The sequence below is a fragment of the Bombus huntii genome, chromosome 2, assembly GCF_024542735.1.
Source record: "Bombus huntii isolate Logan2020A chromosome 2, iyBomHunt1.1, whole genome shotgun sequence".
NCBI classification, from domain to species: Eukaryota; Metazoa; Arthropoda; class Insecta; order Hymenoptera; family Apidae; genus Bombus; species Bombus huntii.
Genome location: NC_066239.1, coordinates 1,601,136 through 1,617,344, shown reverse-complemented (window position 1 = coordinate 1,617,344; position 16,209 = coordinate 1,601,136). Strand labels below are relative to the sequence as shown.

The window sequence follows — 16,209 nt, the reverse complement described above, 5'->3', positions numbered from 1 at the left end:
ACATGCCTTACCAAAAACATATATACGCATAATACACAGGAGTTCATTTAAATTTATTCACAAAATCATAAGTCAAGAATATTAAATCAAACATTAATATGACATTAAATGTAAATATTTGGTTGTATAATAAAGTAATTATCAATTTTTTGTGCGTTTGTTTATTAAGAACAGATAAAACAATAATAAATTATACTACTATAAATAAATAAATTGTACCAAGAAATTTAATTTTAATGAAAAGCCAAAATATCAAATTGCTGATTATTTGTTTTGAAGATTATTATTTTTTTTAATTTTTTATGAGAAAGAAACATGAAATAAAATTAAAATATGTACAGTACTCCCATATATGTGTGTATTATACTCGGTAAAACTCTCTCGTTCGGCATCCGGTCGTCATTCGGTCGTCATTCCCACCATAGGGGGAATTCTCCGCAAGGGGCCCTACTATTCCCTTCGTTTCATATACCGTGAAGTTTGACGACTTATGATGAGTAGTGTAATTTTATCCGAATACGCATGAGATACTGATGGAACTTTTGCGCTTTTAATTTTTTTATATCAGACTTTCATGTATTGCGAAATTTTTTTGGTTAAAATAAGACCAAACACGATATGGTTTAAATAACTTTTACATAGATATTTAATAGACGAAAGAGTATAAGTTTATGTCATTAAATAAGTAAACATGCTACAAATTATATCGTGATTGATCTTATTTTAATTCGAAAAACTTTACTTACTTTAATTACTTTAGTAAAAGTGTTCTGTTTAACAAAAATTAAAAATAAAAAAGTTTTATCGTTGCATTAGTATTGTCTCACTGGTATATCCCCTTTTATCAAAATGATTTTCGAACCTTTCTCTTTCATTCGTCTCTTTTTTCTACGTACGGTGAAACGGTGGGCCGTATTTATCTTTAGCATCAATTCTCCTTTCGATGAATGCCTTGATTAGATCCTACGTGAGAATTTCTTATAAATGTATTTTCACAAATTTTAGTTTATTATTATGTATAAATTATAAAGAGAAAAGTTTATAGCTACTAAGGTCCTGTGGCGCAACGGATAACGCGTCTGACTACGGATCAGAAGATTCCAGGTTCGAATCCTGGCAGGATCGAACTACTTTTTTTCTATAAAATTGTGTTATTAATAATAATATATGTGTATCTATAGGACATTTTACGTCTTGATCTATTTATATTTTATAATAATATGTAGAGGTATAACTTATTTATGCTGTTATTTTTGTTTTAACCGTATAAAAATAGATCACAGATAAATACTACCTCTATCTATTGTTCGTGTTATATTGTTGTTATAGAATTTGTTATTTATAAACTATGTATATTTACTACTTATTATTATAGGATCAACTTGGATCTGCGGATGTACTTCTCAATATGGATATTCGTGCTTGTGCAATTCACACGTACGAGTAAGTTTGAAAATATAATTAATATTTAAATATAATTTATGTCACTAATAAAGTTTATAGTTGTAAACCTTTTGTTATGTTAACTACATAAAAGGGACTAACATTTACACTATATATATGATATATATGTATATGGATATGTATATTTTTCATCAACATTCATATTTTATTTTCTTCGATTGGTTTTCAATACACTGAATTACAAAATTGCTGTTCTATAAAAAACAGAAGGAGGAAATGTTACTTGTCACGTCTTTCCCCTATAGTCTTCAGAAACACTATATGTCTCGTTGAAAGCATTTCCTTTATTTGTCTAAAACAGCGATGAGTTGCTTGTGGTTAGAGGTTCATAAAATGAAGCACATACAAAATTCTATTTCATAAGATAATATCTATTACTCGCCTATTATCTTTATATTTAACTTATTATTATGTCGCATGAGCGTTACCGGTCATCTCAAGGTGTGTTTCAGATCTCAATTTTGTCAGCACGTTTGGGTCATTTTGAGCAAAAAGTGCTATACTAATGCGCTTGTCATCAACATGTTGGCAAAGTTTTTCGGTTGAGCTCTGAAACACCCTGTATACATACTTAGGTATGTATGCAAATTGTTGTATTGTATTTTAACAATGCTTATATTGTCGTGAGAATAATACCATCAGGAACGTCTGATCAGAATAATTCAAGTAGAAACTTATTGGGTTGTGTAACAATAGGGCATCATTTCTTCCTAACGATGTCACCTCACACTATCAATATGCGAACATATGTGTACTTCTCTCACACACTTTATTGCGCTTCTGTGTGTTTTAACTATCGCTTTTCGCTTTATCAACTGTTTCTAAAGTAATTGTAATAATAGGTATCAACTTTGTCCGATAAAAATAATCTTGCTCACGTATAATGTATGTAATTACAGAATCAGATCACTTTTAGATCCAATCGTATTTTTCTATTCTTAATAAATTTCGTATGTTTGAGAAAATATAAAAGAATCGTCTCTTCCGCTTTAAGTATACCAAAATTTTTTCCAAGACATTAACAACCTGTATTGCTCTATCATAAGACAATATTATAATGTTTTTCTTTGTGATCTCCATATATTATTTATCTAAAAATATATTTACTTGAAACGATAGGAAGTTACAAAAAAGTATTATGGGAAGAAAATAGTTATGGTTTTAAAAGGAAGATACAAATAATAAAATATTATTAAATATTTTGCAAGGTTCTAATATTTTGGACATTCGTAGAATATACATCTGGCGAGGAAACAATCTTAAATTCTCCTCGTGGACCATGCGAGGGATACAAACAGGGCGAGGACGATCTTCAAACATTCGACTTCATCAGCAAGTTGAAACTAGATCTTTTGGAGGCACATTACACTGGCGTGACGCGAGTCAGAGGTAGCAATCGTATGCAAATCGCCTACAGATTGGAAAAAGATACAGACATCACTCAACCAACCAAGTAAGTTTTATCAATCTATTTGCCAACGACGTTTAACGCTAACCTTACGAAGCCCGGTCAAATGACCAGTTTCAAAATTTAATTTAAAATTGTACATTCATTGTTATTTTTTTTTTGTTTATCTAATTTTATTTAAATTCTTATATTATCTGATTAATCAATTTCTCAATATTTTTTTCCTTCTTCTATTACTGAGAAAAATTTATCGCCTGACCTGTTTATTGTGACCTGTGTCACTGTACCGATCGACAAACTTACATCTTTTTCTAAAGTTCTCTACGTGGGACCTTAAGTCGAGTAAGATCTAATCAACTACAGTTGCGTACATCTGTAGTAACGCCTAAACACAACGGAGTCTTAACGAAGACTCTCAAGTAATACTTCTTAAGAATATACTCCCTTCATAATAAGTTCTCTATAGTTAAACGAAATCTAAATGCAGTATCACGTGAGAGTCACAAAGTACAGATCGAAGCCAACGAGAAATCAAATACGTCAAGGAATGAACAAATCTCGTAATATTCAGTACATTGGTATTTTATACGTTTTGTATTTTGTTTTATCCTTGAATATGTCCACACGTTCAATGAGAAAGTTATTAAAAAACATACAAAACAGGTCACTTGACCGGTAGACAAATTTACATCTTTTTCTAAAGTTCTCTACGTGGGACCTTAAGTCGAGTAAGATCTAATCAGCTACAGTTGCGTACATCTGTAGTAACGCCTAAACACAACGGAGTCTTAACGAAGGCTCTCAAGAAATACTTCTTAAGAATATACTCCCTTCATAATAAGTTCTCTATAGCTAAACGAAATCTAAATGTAGTATCACGTGAGAGTCACAAAGTACAGATCGAAGCCAACGAGAAATCAAATACGTCAAGGAATGAACAAATCTCGTAATATTCAGTACATTGGTATTTTATACGTTTTGTATTTTGTTTTATCCCTGAATATGTCCACACGTTCAATGAGAAAGTTATTAAAAAACATACAAAACAGGTCACTTGACCGGTAGACAAATTTACATCTTTTTCTAAAGTTCTCTACGTGGGACCTTAAGTCGAGTAAGATCTAATCAGCTACAGTTGCGTACATCTGTAGTAACGCCTAAACACAACGGAGTCTTAACGAAGACTCTCAAGTAATACTTCTTAAGAATATACTCCCTTCATAATAAGTTCTCTATAGTTAAACGAAATCTAAATGCAGTATCACGTGAGAGTCACAAAGTACAGATCAAAGCCAACGAGAAATCAAATACGTCAAGGAATGAACAAATCTTGTAATATTCAGTACATTGGTATTTTATACATTTTGTATTTTGTTTTATTCCTGAATATGTCCATGTTCTGTTCAGTTCACGTTCAGTGAGAAAGTTATTGAAAAACATACAAAATATAGGTGAAGAATGTTCAGACGAACGAAGTTCTAAGTCTGAAAATGAGCAACTTCAAAGTGAGGATGATTTGTTCGATTGATTATTTTATTATTATTTAAAAGTTACGTTGTGTATTATTTCCTACAATAAATTGACAATTTTTTTTTCAAAAAAATGTCTGTTTCTTGGCAACGTCAAATGACCGGTTACGATAAAAATAGATATATGCGAAGTGCCGGTACGGTTAGTGTTACAATTTACAAAACTGACCAATTCGATGGTTACGTATACTGACATACAAAGCCCTTTTTTTATATTGTTTGTCAGAGTTATACTCCCAAACGGATTGCCAGAGGAATTCAGCACGGCTTGCACATTTAGGGCCAGAAAACTGCCAAAGTATACTTGGTACATTATCAGAATCGTCGACATGGAAAACGAGCCCCAGTTTTTAATCGCAATGAACCCAAAAATTCAGACTTTGGATTTATCCGTGAGGAACCAGACAGGGGACCTGGAAACGGTGTCGTTTCCGGCCGATCGTGTGAGTAAAATTTTTACAACATTGTTAGAGATAATGTTATTAATTAGTGTCGATTAGGTTGATTTTTACTATTTATTTTCTTTATTCTTTTAGATTTTGATAATGACATTCTATTAGATTTTAATAATGATATTAATTGGTGTTAATTAGGTTCATTTGTGTAAGTAGAAAAGTTTCTTAGATTAGTATTTAAAGTAGAGCGAAATATCGGTCAAACGCAAGCCAAGTGCATTTCCAGTAATCAATTCGATGGCTGTCACATCAAGCCATGTTTAATGCAGTCGCCTCTTAAAAATGTCATCGTGGATCGCGTGATGATTAAAACGGGCCACGAGTGACGAGCATGACCGCGGATATTTCAAACAACGATGTCACGGCATTCTCATGTAAAAACTCAAGCCTCCTGTCAAATATCAATCGAGAAACTGCGTTGGCGCATGAATCAGATCTTGACGTCGGAAATCGTGTCACGGGCCATTGCATAAGCCTCGTGCGAAATAGTTTAGAGGTTTTTCAGGGAGACCTGACGCAAAAGAACGCGTTCGGGATCCGTATAGTATTAAAAATACTGATGAGAATACCATTCGTCGTGTCATTTATAACGCTTCAAAGAAATGTTAAGCGTCGCGTTCTTAATGAACTGAAGATGTTCTGAATGCAGCAGCAGAAAATTGCATCTGATTGCTCAAGATTATCTATTTAATAAGAAAAGAATTCTGTTTAAAAACACCTCGTTGAATATCTTGGAAATTAATAGAATTTTCCCGCGGAGAAAAGAATTGAGAGATTCACGAGAAAAATAATTCTTGTCAAATTTTTGACTTTTTACACAATAATGTATGCTATTCGTCAGAAGCGAAATTTACAACATAATGGAATTGATATTATGATAAATTGACTTATCATTGATAGATAATAAATGATAAATTGATAAAAATTAAACGGTGCAACGAAAACAACGTTTAAAATTAAAATAATTAAAGATAGTTCTTTCTGTCTAATTGATATAATTAAAGATACATTTACAATTTGTTCACTATATTTCGTAATATAGTGAGTAAGTTAGAAAAGATTGGAATGCGCCGAATAGAAATTAAAAATACTAAGGTATCCTTTCGTTTTCTTGAAAAAAAGATGGAAATGGACAAGGGGAATTTTTATTATGAGCCTTTTAATTAGAGAAGGTAGCAAATAAATCTTATTATTATAAGTTTAATATTTACCTAGCAAAAAATTTGGGTAAGACGTTTGATTGAAACAGATCTTCGACAAAAATTGGCACAAAATTAATGTTGGAGTCTTCAAGGATAGGCTGGTGGTGTATATAGATTGCGAATACATCGACACACAAGACTTGGATCCACGAGGAACAATCAAAGTGGATGGCGAGATATCGATATCGAAAATATCACACAGCAAAGATGTTACTGTACCGGTAAGTTCGATCGTTCACCTTTGACATTGCGTACATTGTACATAGGAGAGATAAGATCAACAGTGTCGCTAACAGCAATTATCGTCTATTTTGTCAACATTATTTTATCGATGACCTACTGCGGAATTTTTTATGAAATAATAAAAAATCGTGTATGTAAATCTAGACTTGAATGATTAAAATATTTAAATTAGTCAGAACGATTTGCATAGGGGGATAATTTTTACAAAATATACTACCTTAATGGGTACTGTCTTATTATTAGACTGCAAATATTGATATGAATTCGTATTATGTAAAAGTAAGTAAAGGAATAAAGCTTAGTCAGAGATTTGTTTCATTCGTTAAATAGTATAACCTTACCTTAAATATTTTACATAATTTTTCATATTGTATATACTTCATGTATTTTTTAATTTTCCATAAATGCATAAAAATTTGCAGCTCATTAATTATAATAAGAACATTTTGACAAATATGAATATATGAGATAATTCAGCTTTAATTTTTCGGACAAACAGAAAATTTAGGAAAACGAATAAGAAATATTTTTTAAACAAAAGATGTAAACAACAAAGCTATAACTGATTTCTATGATACGCTGTATTGTATCATATATATGGTAGTATTCTTATATAGCCACATGACCGTATTTCACTAAACATTGTAATGGATGTTCCCGGAACGTCGGAAGAGTCTTTTAGATCTTTTATTCGACTAATTTCGATCAACTGAGCGAGGATCAGAAGGCGTATGATTGTAACGTAAAACACGCGAATTTCACAGAACACTGCGCCGTGACACATTCGCGGGGGATAACTCCCGTTGGTTCATGCGAGAAATGTATCCGTCGCATGAGACAATTAAGAAACACTTAATTAATAAACACTATATAATGAACGAGGCTAAGACGTAACTGGGACAAGTTAGATTTAGTACGCACAAAGTTTAGAAGCGCAACGCGTACGGCAAAACATAATGAACGCATTATTAGACCAATTTCGTGTCGGAACGTCAAAAACTAGAAATAAACCGTAAACTGTAAATAACGTAGCATGTTGATAAAGTAATCGATTTTTTAATAATACGTTTTAAAGATTACATAAAAGTTCGTTTTATGAAGTACTTTTTTTCCAAGACCACCATTGTAAAATATAAAATGCAAAATGCTTTCCGAATATCGTTAGCGGTACTAATTTCATGTATGAATATAAATCAGAATTAATAAATACTATAACAAATGATTTAGTACGATAGCGAAATTTTTGTTTGACTTTCAAGTAGAATGTTCTAGAAGAATAATATATTATTTCCTACAGAGCGTCTTTTTGCGAGGAGATTTCCAAACTGCTTTCTAACGAGCCATCTTAAATTATAGAGTGCAAGATGCTTTTTCAAATATCACCTCAATTCCATGAATAAATACAAATCAAAATTAATAAGTAACGTATTGTCTCTGATAGAGTTTCTTTTTACAAAGAAGGTTCTTGGGCTTTCTTTTTAAAATGCCATTTTAAAGGGTAGAGTAAAAAGCTCATTTCAAGTGTTCGTCTATTCGCGTTTCTACTTCTTGCTCTTAACGTAATATTCGCTTCTTCTTGAAAATATGTCTCCAGATCGATATTCAGTGGATGGTTTTAAATTGCGATCCTACGAGGCCAGAGAGAGAGACCTGTGAGGAACTGCCGGTAAGTCTATATATATTACGCAACTTCGCAATCCATTAAGATCCCACGGTTGTAATTAACGTAATTGCAGAAGAGCCTTAGCAGCCCTTTATTACCTCAGAGAAGACCTGGCTGCGAAATTATCTGTCCACAGGGACCACCGGGAATTAATGGCACTAATGTGAGTCAGGGCTTCTCTTTAGTGATAAATATTTCAGTCTGATTTGACACTTGATATTGTCCAAGTAATACATTTACATAAAGTTCATATATGAATCAGATCTTTTAATATTAAATGCTAACTTGATTTAAAAATCTTCTTTAATACCTTCCATAAGATTAAGTATAAGATAATACTATTAAAACTATCTTTAGATAAATGGAGATATTCTTTGTTATATTGTTCAAAGAAAGTAAATGCAACAAAGGATTAAAATATACATAGTCCTAAATGAGACTATAGCGAAGAAACGATGAGTCAGATTTTCTGTCTTTTATATGAGAGAAACTTTAAAATACAATGAACTCTTGGCTGATTCCATACTGTCTAAACAGCTTTTTTATTTGATTTAGGAATTACATATACATTCTTCCTATCTATCTATTCTAAATATTTTAGAAACACTGATTATCATCTTCATCTGAAATTTAAAGTCCTACCAAATGCTTATTTCTTCCTAAAGTGGAAATTATCTAATATCAATACAATCAATCTATCTAATATAATATTTATTTAGGGTTTACCCGGTTTAACCGGATTGCCCGGACCACCTGGACCTATCGGAGAACCCGGCTTACCTGGACAGCCGGGTTTACGCGGGTCACCTGGAGAGCAAGGCAAAGTAGTGCGTTCCTATAAATACAATCTTATTTATGTTTTTTTATTTATCCTACTTTACGACATTACGATACTTACTAGGGACCACAAGGATTCACTGGTGCACGTGGATTTCCCGGAAATCCAGGTCCTAAAGGATCTATTGGGCCAATTGGACTACCTGGAGCAAAAGGAGAAAATGGCGAAAGAGTGAGATTATTATTTTTATAATGTAAGATAAACATTATTACAAGACATTTTGAGAGATCTTTGGAATTAGGATACATTTACAGTGGGTGCCATTTGATCCTGAGTCACTGAGTGTGAGTATTATGATATTTACATTCAATTTGTTTTTTATAGGGGGACATGGGATTTCCAGGGTTGAAAGGAGATCAAGGCCTCCCGGGACCACAAGGTTATCCAGGTCCTCCAGGTCCACCAGGAAAGATCAGTGACTATCGCGACGCTATACCAAAATTTGTAGGCCCACCAGGGTCTCCGGGATATCCAGGTCAAAAAGGTTCGAAGGGCGAACAAGGAGAACGCGGCGACGAAGGGAAACAAGGTGAAAAAGGTAGTGGTTCGATATCTATTTTTAACCTTTTTTTTCTTTCAAGGATTAGTGTGGTCGTGTCAAATGTTAAACGTTGGCGTTAAATACCATTACGTAGATTTATCCGATAAGTAATCCTTGAACATCCGCGTAAACTAATTTAATCTTGTTAGAAAATCGCGTGGAGTTGTGTATCTACGTGTACGCGCTGATTCATCGTTAAACACATTATTGTTCTGGTAGTGAGCGTAAAATAGTTAATTACTACTCTCTTCAACAAAGAATATCTGCATATTTGATGACAAATATTTTTGCTTAAAATAATTTATATTACGAAAATGAACGTTTTATAAAAATGAATTAAAAATATATATGGATGGATATATATATGCATGGGGGAATAGATTTAAATTCATTTGTTTTATCGCTTCTTCATGATTGAATTTATTTCTTTAGTCGGTACCTCATAAATAGACAAAGTATATTCTATTTTCGGTTAGCTAACATTGTTTTTGTCGCTTGACGCCGGTCGACGAACTTGAATCTGAACAGTTTTGGCAGTATTGTATGGACTGGGCTCGAACATATAGACGTATTCACACAAGTATCACTCTGTTTTCGTGGATCGTCAAAATTTCTCTAACTGTCAGAGATCAATGCAACAGGAACATTCTATCTTTGTTAAACCTACTGGTGAGTTCACATACCTTTGCCACGTTAACATACTTTTCCACATATAAGAGCAGGGATTTTTTGAGTGCTTGTCTACGTACTCTTTGTATATTCTTTATAGTTTTTACTTAAATTTAATTTAAATATACTTCCGTTTGAAGGATATTCGACATTTTCTTACAATTACCTGGAAGTTCTTCACACTCTTTTCAAAATTTCCTTATACAAAAATACAGGGTGGTTGATAACTGGCGGTACGAGCCACCATTTTTTAAATTTTTTCATCGAGACAACGATCCGTTATGACGAGACGTGATAAAGTACACGCGTACCGAGCGAAAATTCAAAGTCGATTTTCTCGAAAACAAAGCCTCAAACGAAAAATTGTTATTCTATATTTTCGACTTCTTTTTTCGCGTAGAATCACCCTCTTTCCGCTTGTACCACCAGTTACCAACCACCCTGTATATATACATTACAGCTAATTATAACTTGCTTTTTGAAACTCTCTTCTAGTGTTAAGTAAAATAATATTGACTAATAAAAAATATTTGGTAATGATTATTTTGATTTAATATAATTTGTGATACAAAAATGAACATTTTATAGCAATTAAACTTTGTTTCTTAGGAAGATATAGATATGGGTGATTATAACTTCTACATTCCTCGTTAAAAAGATAACCCAGTCGTGTTATCTTTAATTTCTCAATAACGTATGTAAAGTTTTTCATCTGTAACGTATAATATCAAATCATTATGAGCTCAGGATATGCGGTTCGTTGAAAATAATTAGGAATATTATGAGGTTTAGTGTGTAACAAACAAAAACTATTCCATACTAAGGTCGAAATGATAACACACTCTGTTAATGTGTTTAGAAATTGCTCAATAGTTCATAATCTATCAACGAGTAAATATTACAGTACAATATTATATAAATTTCTAAGTATGTGGGACGCGGAAAAAAATTAAACGGGTCTGAAAAAAGCAAGTTCTTGAACTAAAGCAACAACAGTTCTCAGTAGCAAAAATATCGAAAGTAATAAGATGAAGTCGTAGAGTAATACACAATTTCTTAAAAAATGTTGAGGATTATAGCAAAAAGAAAAGTACTGGTCGCCATCGTTATCCGATCGTGATAAGCGAGCAATTTTGCGTGTAGTTTCCAACTCGCAATTAACAACGAAGCAAATAATGGAAAAATGTAGTGTTAGTGTCAGTGTTTCAAGTGTTCGTCGAGTTCTACTATCTTACAAAGATATTAAGAGGCTAAAATTGAAAAAGAAACTTTCGTTAACAACGAAGCACAAAGCAGAACGTTTACGCTTTGCAAAAGAAAGAATGCGTTGGAAAAAGAAATGAAGAAGGGTACTATTTTCAGACGAAAAAGATTCAACTTGGATGGTTCTGATGGGTTTCAATATTATTTTTATGACACAAGAAAAGAGACAATGTCAGCAATTCGACGACAAATGGGATGAGGTAGCGTGATGGTTTGGGCCGGTATCGGTTATTTCAGTAAGACAAGTATGAAATTCATCGTTGGGAAAATGAATAGTGTCCGATACATAAATTTAATCAAAGGACAAATAAATGATCATACAGAACGCATTTCTGGACCTGATTACGTCTTTCAACAAGATAATGCACCTGTACACACATCAAGATTGATCCAATCATATTTTAATGGAAATAGTATATCTATTTTGCCGTGGCCTGCACGCTCTCCGGAACTTAATATTATTGAAAATTGCTGGGCAGAACTTGTTTACTGTGTATACGCGAATGCAAAGCAGTATCATCACGTACAAGAATTAAAAAATGCAATTGTACGCGAATGGGATACGTTAAGTCAAAATTATATCCAGAAACTATATAAATCGATAGCACATTGTACAATAGAAGTAATAGAAAATAAAGGGAGATGTACCCATTATTAAATAAGTATATATGTTTGATAAGTAATTATTATTAGTTACAATTTATGTTGATTATTATTTTCTTATCGTACATGTGCTATCATTTCGTTCTTAAAATAAAATTTTTTTTTTTGTTACACACTAAACTTCATAAGATTTTTAATTATTTTCAACGAATTTCATATCCTGAGCTCATAATGTTTTGATATTATACGTTACAGACGAAAAATTTTGCACGCGTTATTGAGAAATTAAAGATAACACACCTGGATTATCTTTTTTGCGAGGAGTGTACGCTGATTCTCCGTTGTAAATGAACAACGAACCCTTTGAATCTGTTAATGTGCTAATCATAATGTTACCAAAGGTTATTGACACTTTTGAAGGAATAATTCCTCCTAATAAAGTATGTCAGCCTCATATTTAAAGGTCGAGAGCAATCGTTGTAATGGTTTCAACTATCCAACCAACGTATTTCCACTTATTCTATTTTACTCTTTTCTTCTTTTTTCCTCTTCTCTTATAAATATACGAAATTTACGTAAATTTATATTATCATAAACGTAGCTGAAGTAATCGAACTAAAAAAGACTTACTACATCTACTAATTATTATAACGATCATTCTACTTTAGAAATTCTATACATTTTTGTACCTTATTTGCATCCTATGCACTTTTGTGCTTTTAAAATTCTTCATAAATGTATAAAAATACGCGATCTATTTATAAATTATAAATTAGACATTTATAGTGTTATCTGTATACACCTAATGCTTGCTATATATGAATATCACATATAGCCCATATTTGAAGCTCACGTTCTGGAGAAATTATTGTTGAAAGTTAAAATACATAGTAAATATTTTGTCCTTGTCGATTCTTCTTTTCGGACTTTGTAATTTCAATACTGATATCGCAAAGCATCATTATTATCAAAAGTTAAAATCCTAGTATTCTTTGATGGGTGAAATGAAAACAATATATTAACATGCATATTGACGTCGCGTCGACCTAAATACTGCTATTCGAAGCGATTGTAAATCAATTTGTTGCAATCTGCCGTAATACCCGTAAACCATTCCTTTTATTAATTGCTAAATGTATGCCGCTCTCGTAATAGAAGTGTCTATGTAACAACTCTTAACGTGTATCTAATCGTGAGCATTTTAATCCTTCGTTAGTAAATGATCTAGTTTAAACGTTTGATGATAAATTAACAATTAATGTTAGTATCCTACTTATTTGTAGTAATTGTAAGTTTTAGAAATAAAACTAAGTCCAAACCTACTCCTAAATCCAATTCTAAATCTAAATTTTGATTCTATACTTTAAATTTAAAGTTAAATGAATAGTTAATAACTGATGGTTAGTAGTAAATCATAGCAATTAGTACAAACGTTTGGACAATCTTTTGAACTTCCCTTTTTAATTCTCACCATCGAAAGATAAATTCCTCTAATGGTTTGACTTGAAACGCACAGCAAAATTATTGCAGGTAATGTATGAAATTAAGAGCTGGTCAGGTGATGGTATGGAAAAGACATATTTCTACATAATCGATGTAAAATATGTTAAGGTGAGCCAGGAGAACAAGGTTCCCCAGGGCAAGACGGGTCTCCTGGTTCAGAAGGAAGGTCAGGACTTCCTGGCTTCCCTGGACCTAAAGGAGAAATAGGATTTCCGGGAGTACCAGGTCCTCAGGGATTGCAAGGTCTTCGTGGTGAAGCTGGTGCGCAAGGATCACCCGGAATTCAGGGCCAAAAAGGAGAAGCTGGAGAACCAGGCCGTGATGGTAAGTTAGATTAAAATATACACTTCTCGTCAAAAAGATAACCCAGGCATGTTATCTTTAATTTCTCAATGACGCATGTAATGTCTTTCATCTGTAACGTATAATATCAAATCATTATGACCTCAGGATATGCGGTTCGTTGAAAATAATTAGAAATATTAGAAATATTAATTTGCTGAAGACGGAAGGGCCGTCCGTGTTCGTCGTAGCGGTAGGTTCAGATTGCCACAGTCTTAGATTCGCGATGATGGAAGTCTCGGTAGCGCTATTACGGTCACACACCTCTTTTCGCTGTCGATCAAGTCGGGGTCACCAATTTGAGGTGTTATGATTGTAGTAGTTGTGGTGATATTGCTACTGCTGGTGTAGAGGTCGAAATAGGTTCTGCTGCTGCTATAGATGTCGCTGATGGGATACTGCTGCTTTTTCTCCTAATTTAGATGCCGTGGAAAGAAAAATCGGACTCCGGTCGCCGGGATTTGGACCCGGGTCCCGAACGTTCGTAATCTAAGGCGCTAACCACTGCGCTGCCGTCGTCCGACATTAGTTGGCGTCGAGTGCCACTACATATATCTTGGTATCAAAATCTTTAATACGTTTAATTTATTTATTCAGGTTTGCCAGGTTCTATGGTCGGTTCCATTCTACCAGGACCACCTGGTCCTGAAGGTCCCCCTGGTTCACCAGGAGAAGATGGTTTGCCAGGAGTGAAAGGAGAACCTGGTCCTGTTGGTCCACCGGGTCTTCCAGGTTTGCAAGGAAAGGATGGCGCTCCTGGTTCTCTAGGACCTCCAGGATTACAGGTAAATTTATATATTCGGCATCAGATTTGAATGCCGAATTTAATTCTTCAACAATCGTATTACGTCCGGTGACTCTTTATCTAACTCAGTGTTTCGACCACTCGCAAAGAGACGCGATCGCGAGGAAGCACGCCAACGGGAGTCGTAAATTCCCGTCACGATTAGATAATTGCCGCCACGAAATGATCGATCCCCTATTTCGTTTAGGATAATAGAGGTGGTTAATTGAATATGACACTGATGTAACAAGGTGTGAATGACAGTTTATTCCAACAACTTTGTGAAGAAAATAGTTACGCTGGTGCGTATGTATAAGATAAGTGAGTGACTGATCTTCGGGTGTAGACCCGGTCGAAGGATGTTGTAGGTTGAATTGTTTGAAGGTTGAAGAATCAGTGATGTTCGGTGACGATGCTGTAGCGGAGGAAAGCTAAGGATGGGTGTGTCTAGCGCACGGGACCATCGGATTTGTTGTTAATTGGTTAAACGAAGGTTGGTGGACTAGGAAGGGTCTTAGCTGCCCTCGATAGAAAGTTGCTAGTCTGGCCCGCGGTGTATGGTCGAGTCCAGATGGAGTGTTGCACGACGCAACACCCAGTATCCATCCCTCGGTCGAGGCGGCCACTAACTGTATAAATATAATTAGTCAGATCGTAATAATCCTAAGAAACTGTCATGAAACTAAGCATTTGTATTTTACCGTTAGGGCCCTTAATTCGTTGACTGCCACGCGTATTTTCAAAGAAATCTCCGTCAGGCCACGCATGCAGCAGTACCAAGCGTTCTCTACTAGGTGCTCCCATCGCTATTTTAGTAATGCGAGTCGCTCAAGCGGTGGTCTCAAGAATGATCTCACGTTTCGTTTGTTCGCAACATTAAAACCACTAGCTGTTGTTGAATATAATGAAGGAAAGTGTGGTATAGATTACTCCGAACAAATGGTTTCTTATGCCACCACAATTAGAAAAGGAATCAAATGGTACAGAAAGTTTGGCATTCAACTCCTTCTGGGAATTTCTATTGTAAACGCTTTGATGGTTTACAAAATTGCAACAAGGAAGAATATAAATATCAGAATATTTAGACAATTATTAGTTGCAAAATTATTAGGGTTGTCTGAAAATACAAAAAATCCTTGTCTTCGACGGAGTCAGCATAATATCGCCGTTCGGAAAAATGATTCCGGAAGAAGCATTAGACGCATATGCAAACTATGTTATGCAAATAAAAGACGTCGAATGGACCGAACAAAGGCACAAAAGAATTTGAAGAAAACAACAACTTATTGTCCAAATTGTCCCGACCAACCTCAGCTATGTATAGAATGCTTTAAAGTTTTACATTCTAAATAACTTTTTTAATAAACCATTTTCGTATTATTTTTATAACAATTCAACAGTTTTATTATTATGGAATATCTTTTCAAATATCAATGACGATCCTTCGCAAGTAGTGAAATAAGCGACACCCGAATATGGGTTACGCGGCCCGACCAGAAATTTTGCTGACACCCGAATACTGGTGTCGTGGCAGTCATCGTGTTAATTGTTATAAAATATATTCAAATCGAGACGTTCTTTATGGTTATTGCTCCATCAGGTAAGAAATGGGAAGCTCGGGTTTTTCCCATGTTCAATGGCCATGGTCATTTCATCCGCAAGCGACCGGTGGTGAGGCAACTGAGGTGTAGTAATTGGTAGT

At 34.1% G+C, this 16,209-nt stretch overlaps 1 protein-coding gene and 1 non-coding gene across 5 annotated transcripts in view; both read left to right on the top strand.

Annotated features, from left to right (window-relative positions):
- Window positions 1-16,209, top strand: part of LOC126875986 (collagen alpha-1(IX) chain-like) — a 28,354-nt gene that overhangs the window by 7,069 nt on the left and 5,076 nt on the right. For 3 of the 4 annotated variants that reach the window (XR_007693851.1, XM_050638919.1, XM_050638922.1), the window contains exons 2-12: window positions 1,376-1,443; window positions 2,698-2,917; window positions 4,628-4,844; window positions 6,106-6,279; window positions 7,896-7,967; window positions 8,038-8,127; window positions 8,684-8,791; window positions 8,866-8,973; window positions 9,127-9,340; window positions 13,490-13,705; window positions 14,321-14,508. Coding sequence is in view for 3 of the 4 variants with exons in the window: in XM_050638919.1 (XP_050494876.1) it covers window positions 1,395-1,443; window positions 2,698-2,917; window positions 4,628-4,844; window positions 6,106-6,279; window positions 7,896-7,967; window positions 8,038-8,127; window positions 8,684-8,791; window positions 8,866-8,973; window positions 9,127-9,340; window positions 13,490-13,705; window positions 14,321-14,508 (1,656 nt within the window). In the remaining variant the exon portion in view is untranslated. Of the gene's footprint in view, window positions 1-1,375; window positions 1,444-1,916; window positions 2,040-2,697; window positions 2,918-4,627; window positions 4,845-6,105; window positions 6,280-7,895; window positions 7,968-8,037; window positions 8,128-8,683; window positions 8,792-8,865; window positions 8,974-9,126; window positions 9,341-13,489; window positions 13,706-14,320; window positions 14,509-16,209 lie in introns of all 4 variants that reach the window. The other variant, XM_050638924.1, reaches the window with a different exon arrangement.
- Trnar-acg (transfer RNA arginine (anticodon ACG)) lies at window positions 1,053-1,125 on the top strand. The gene has a single exon. It is a non-coding gene; the product is annotated as a tRNA-Arg (tRNA).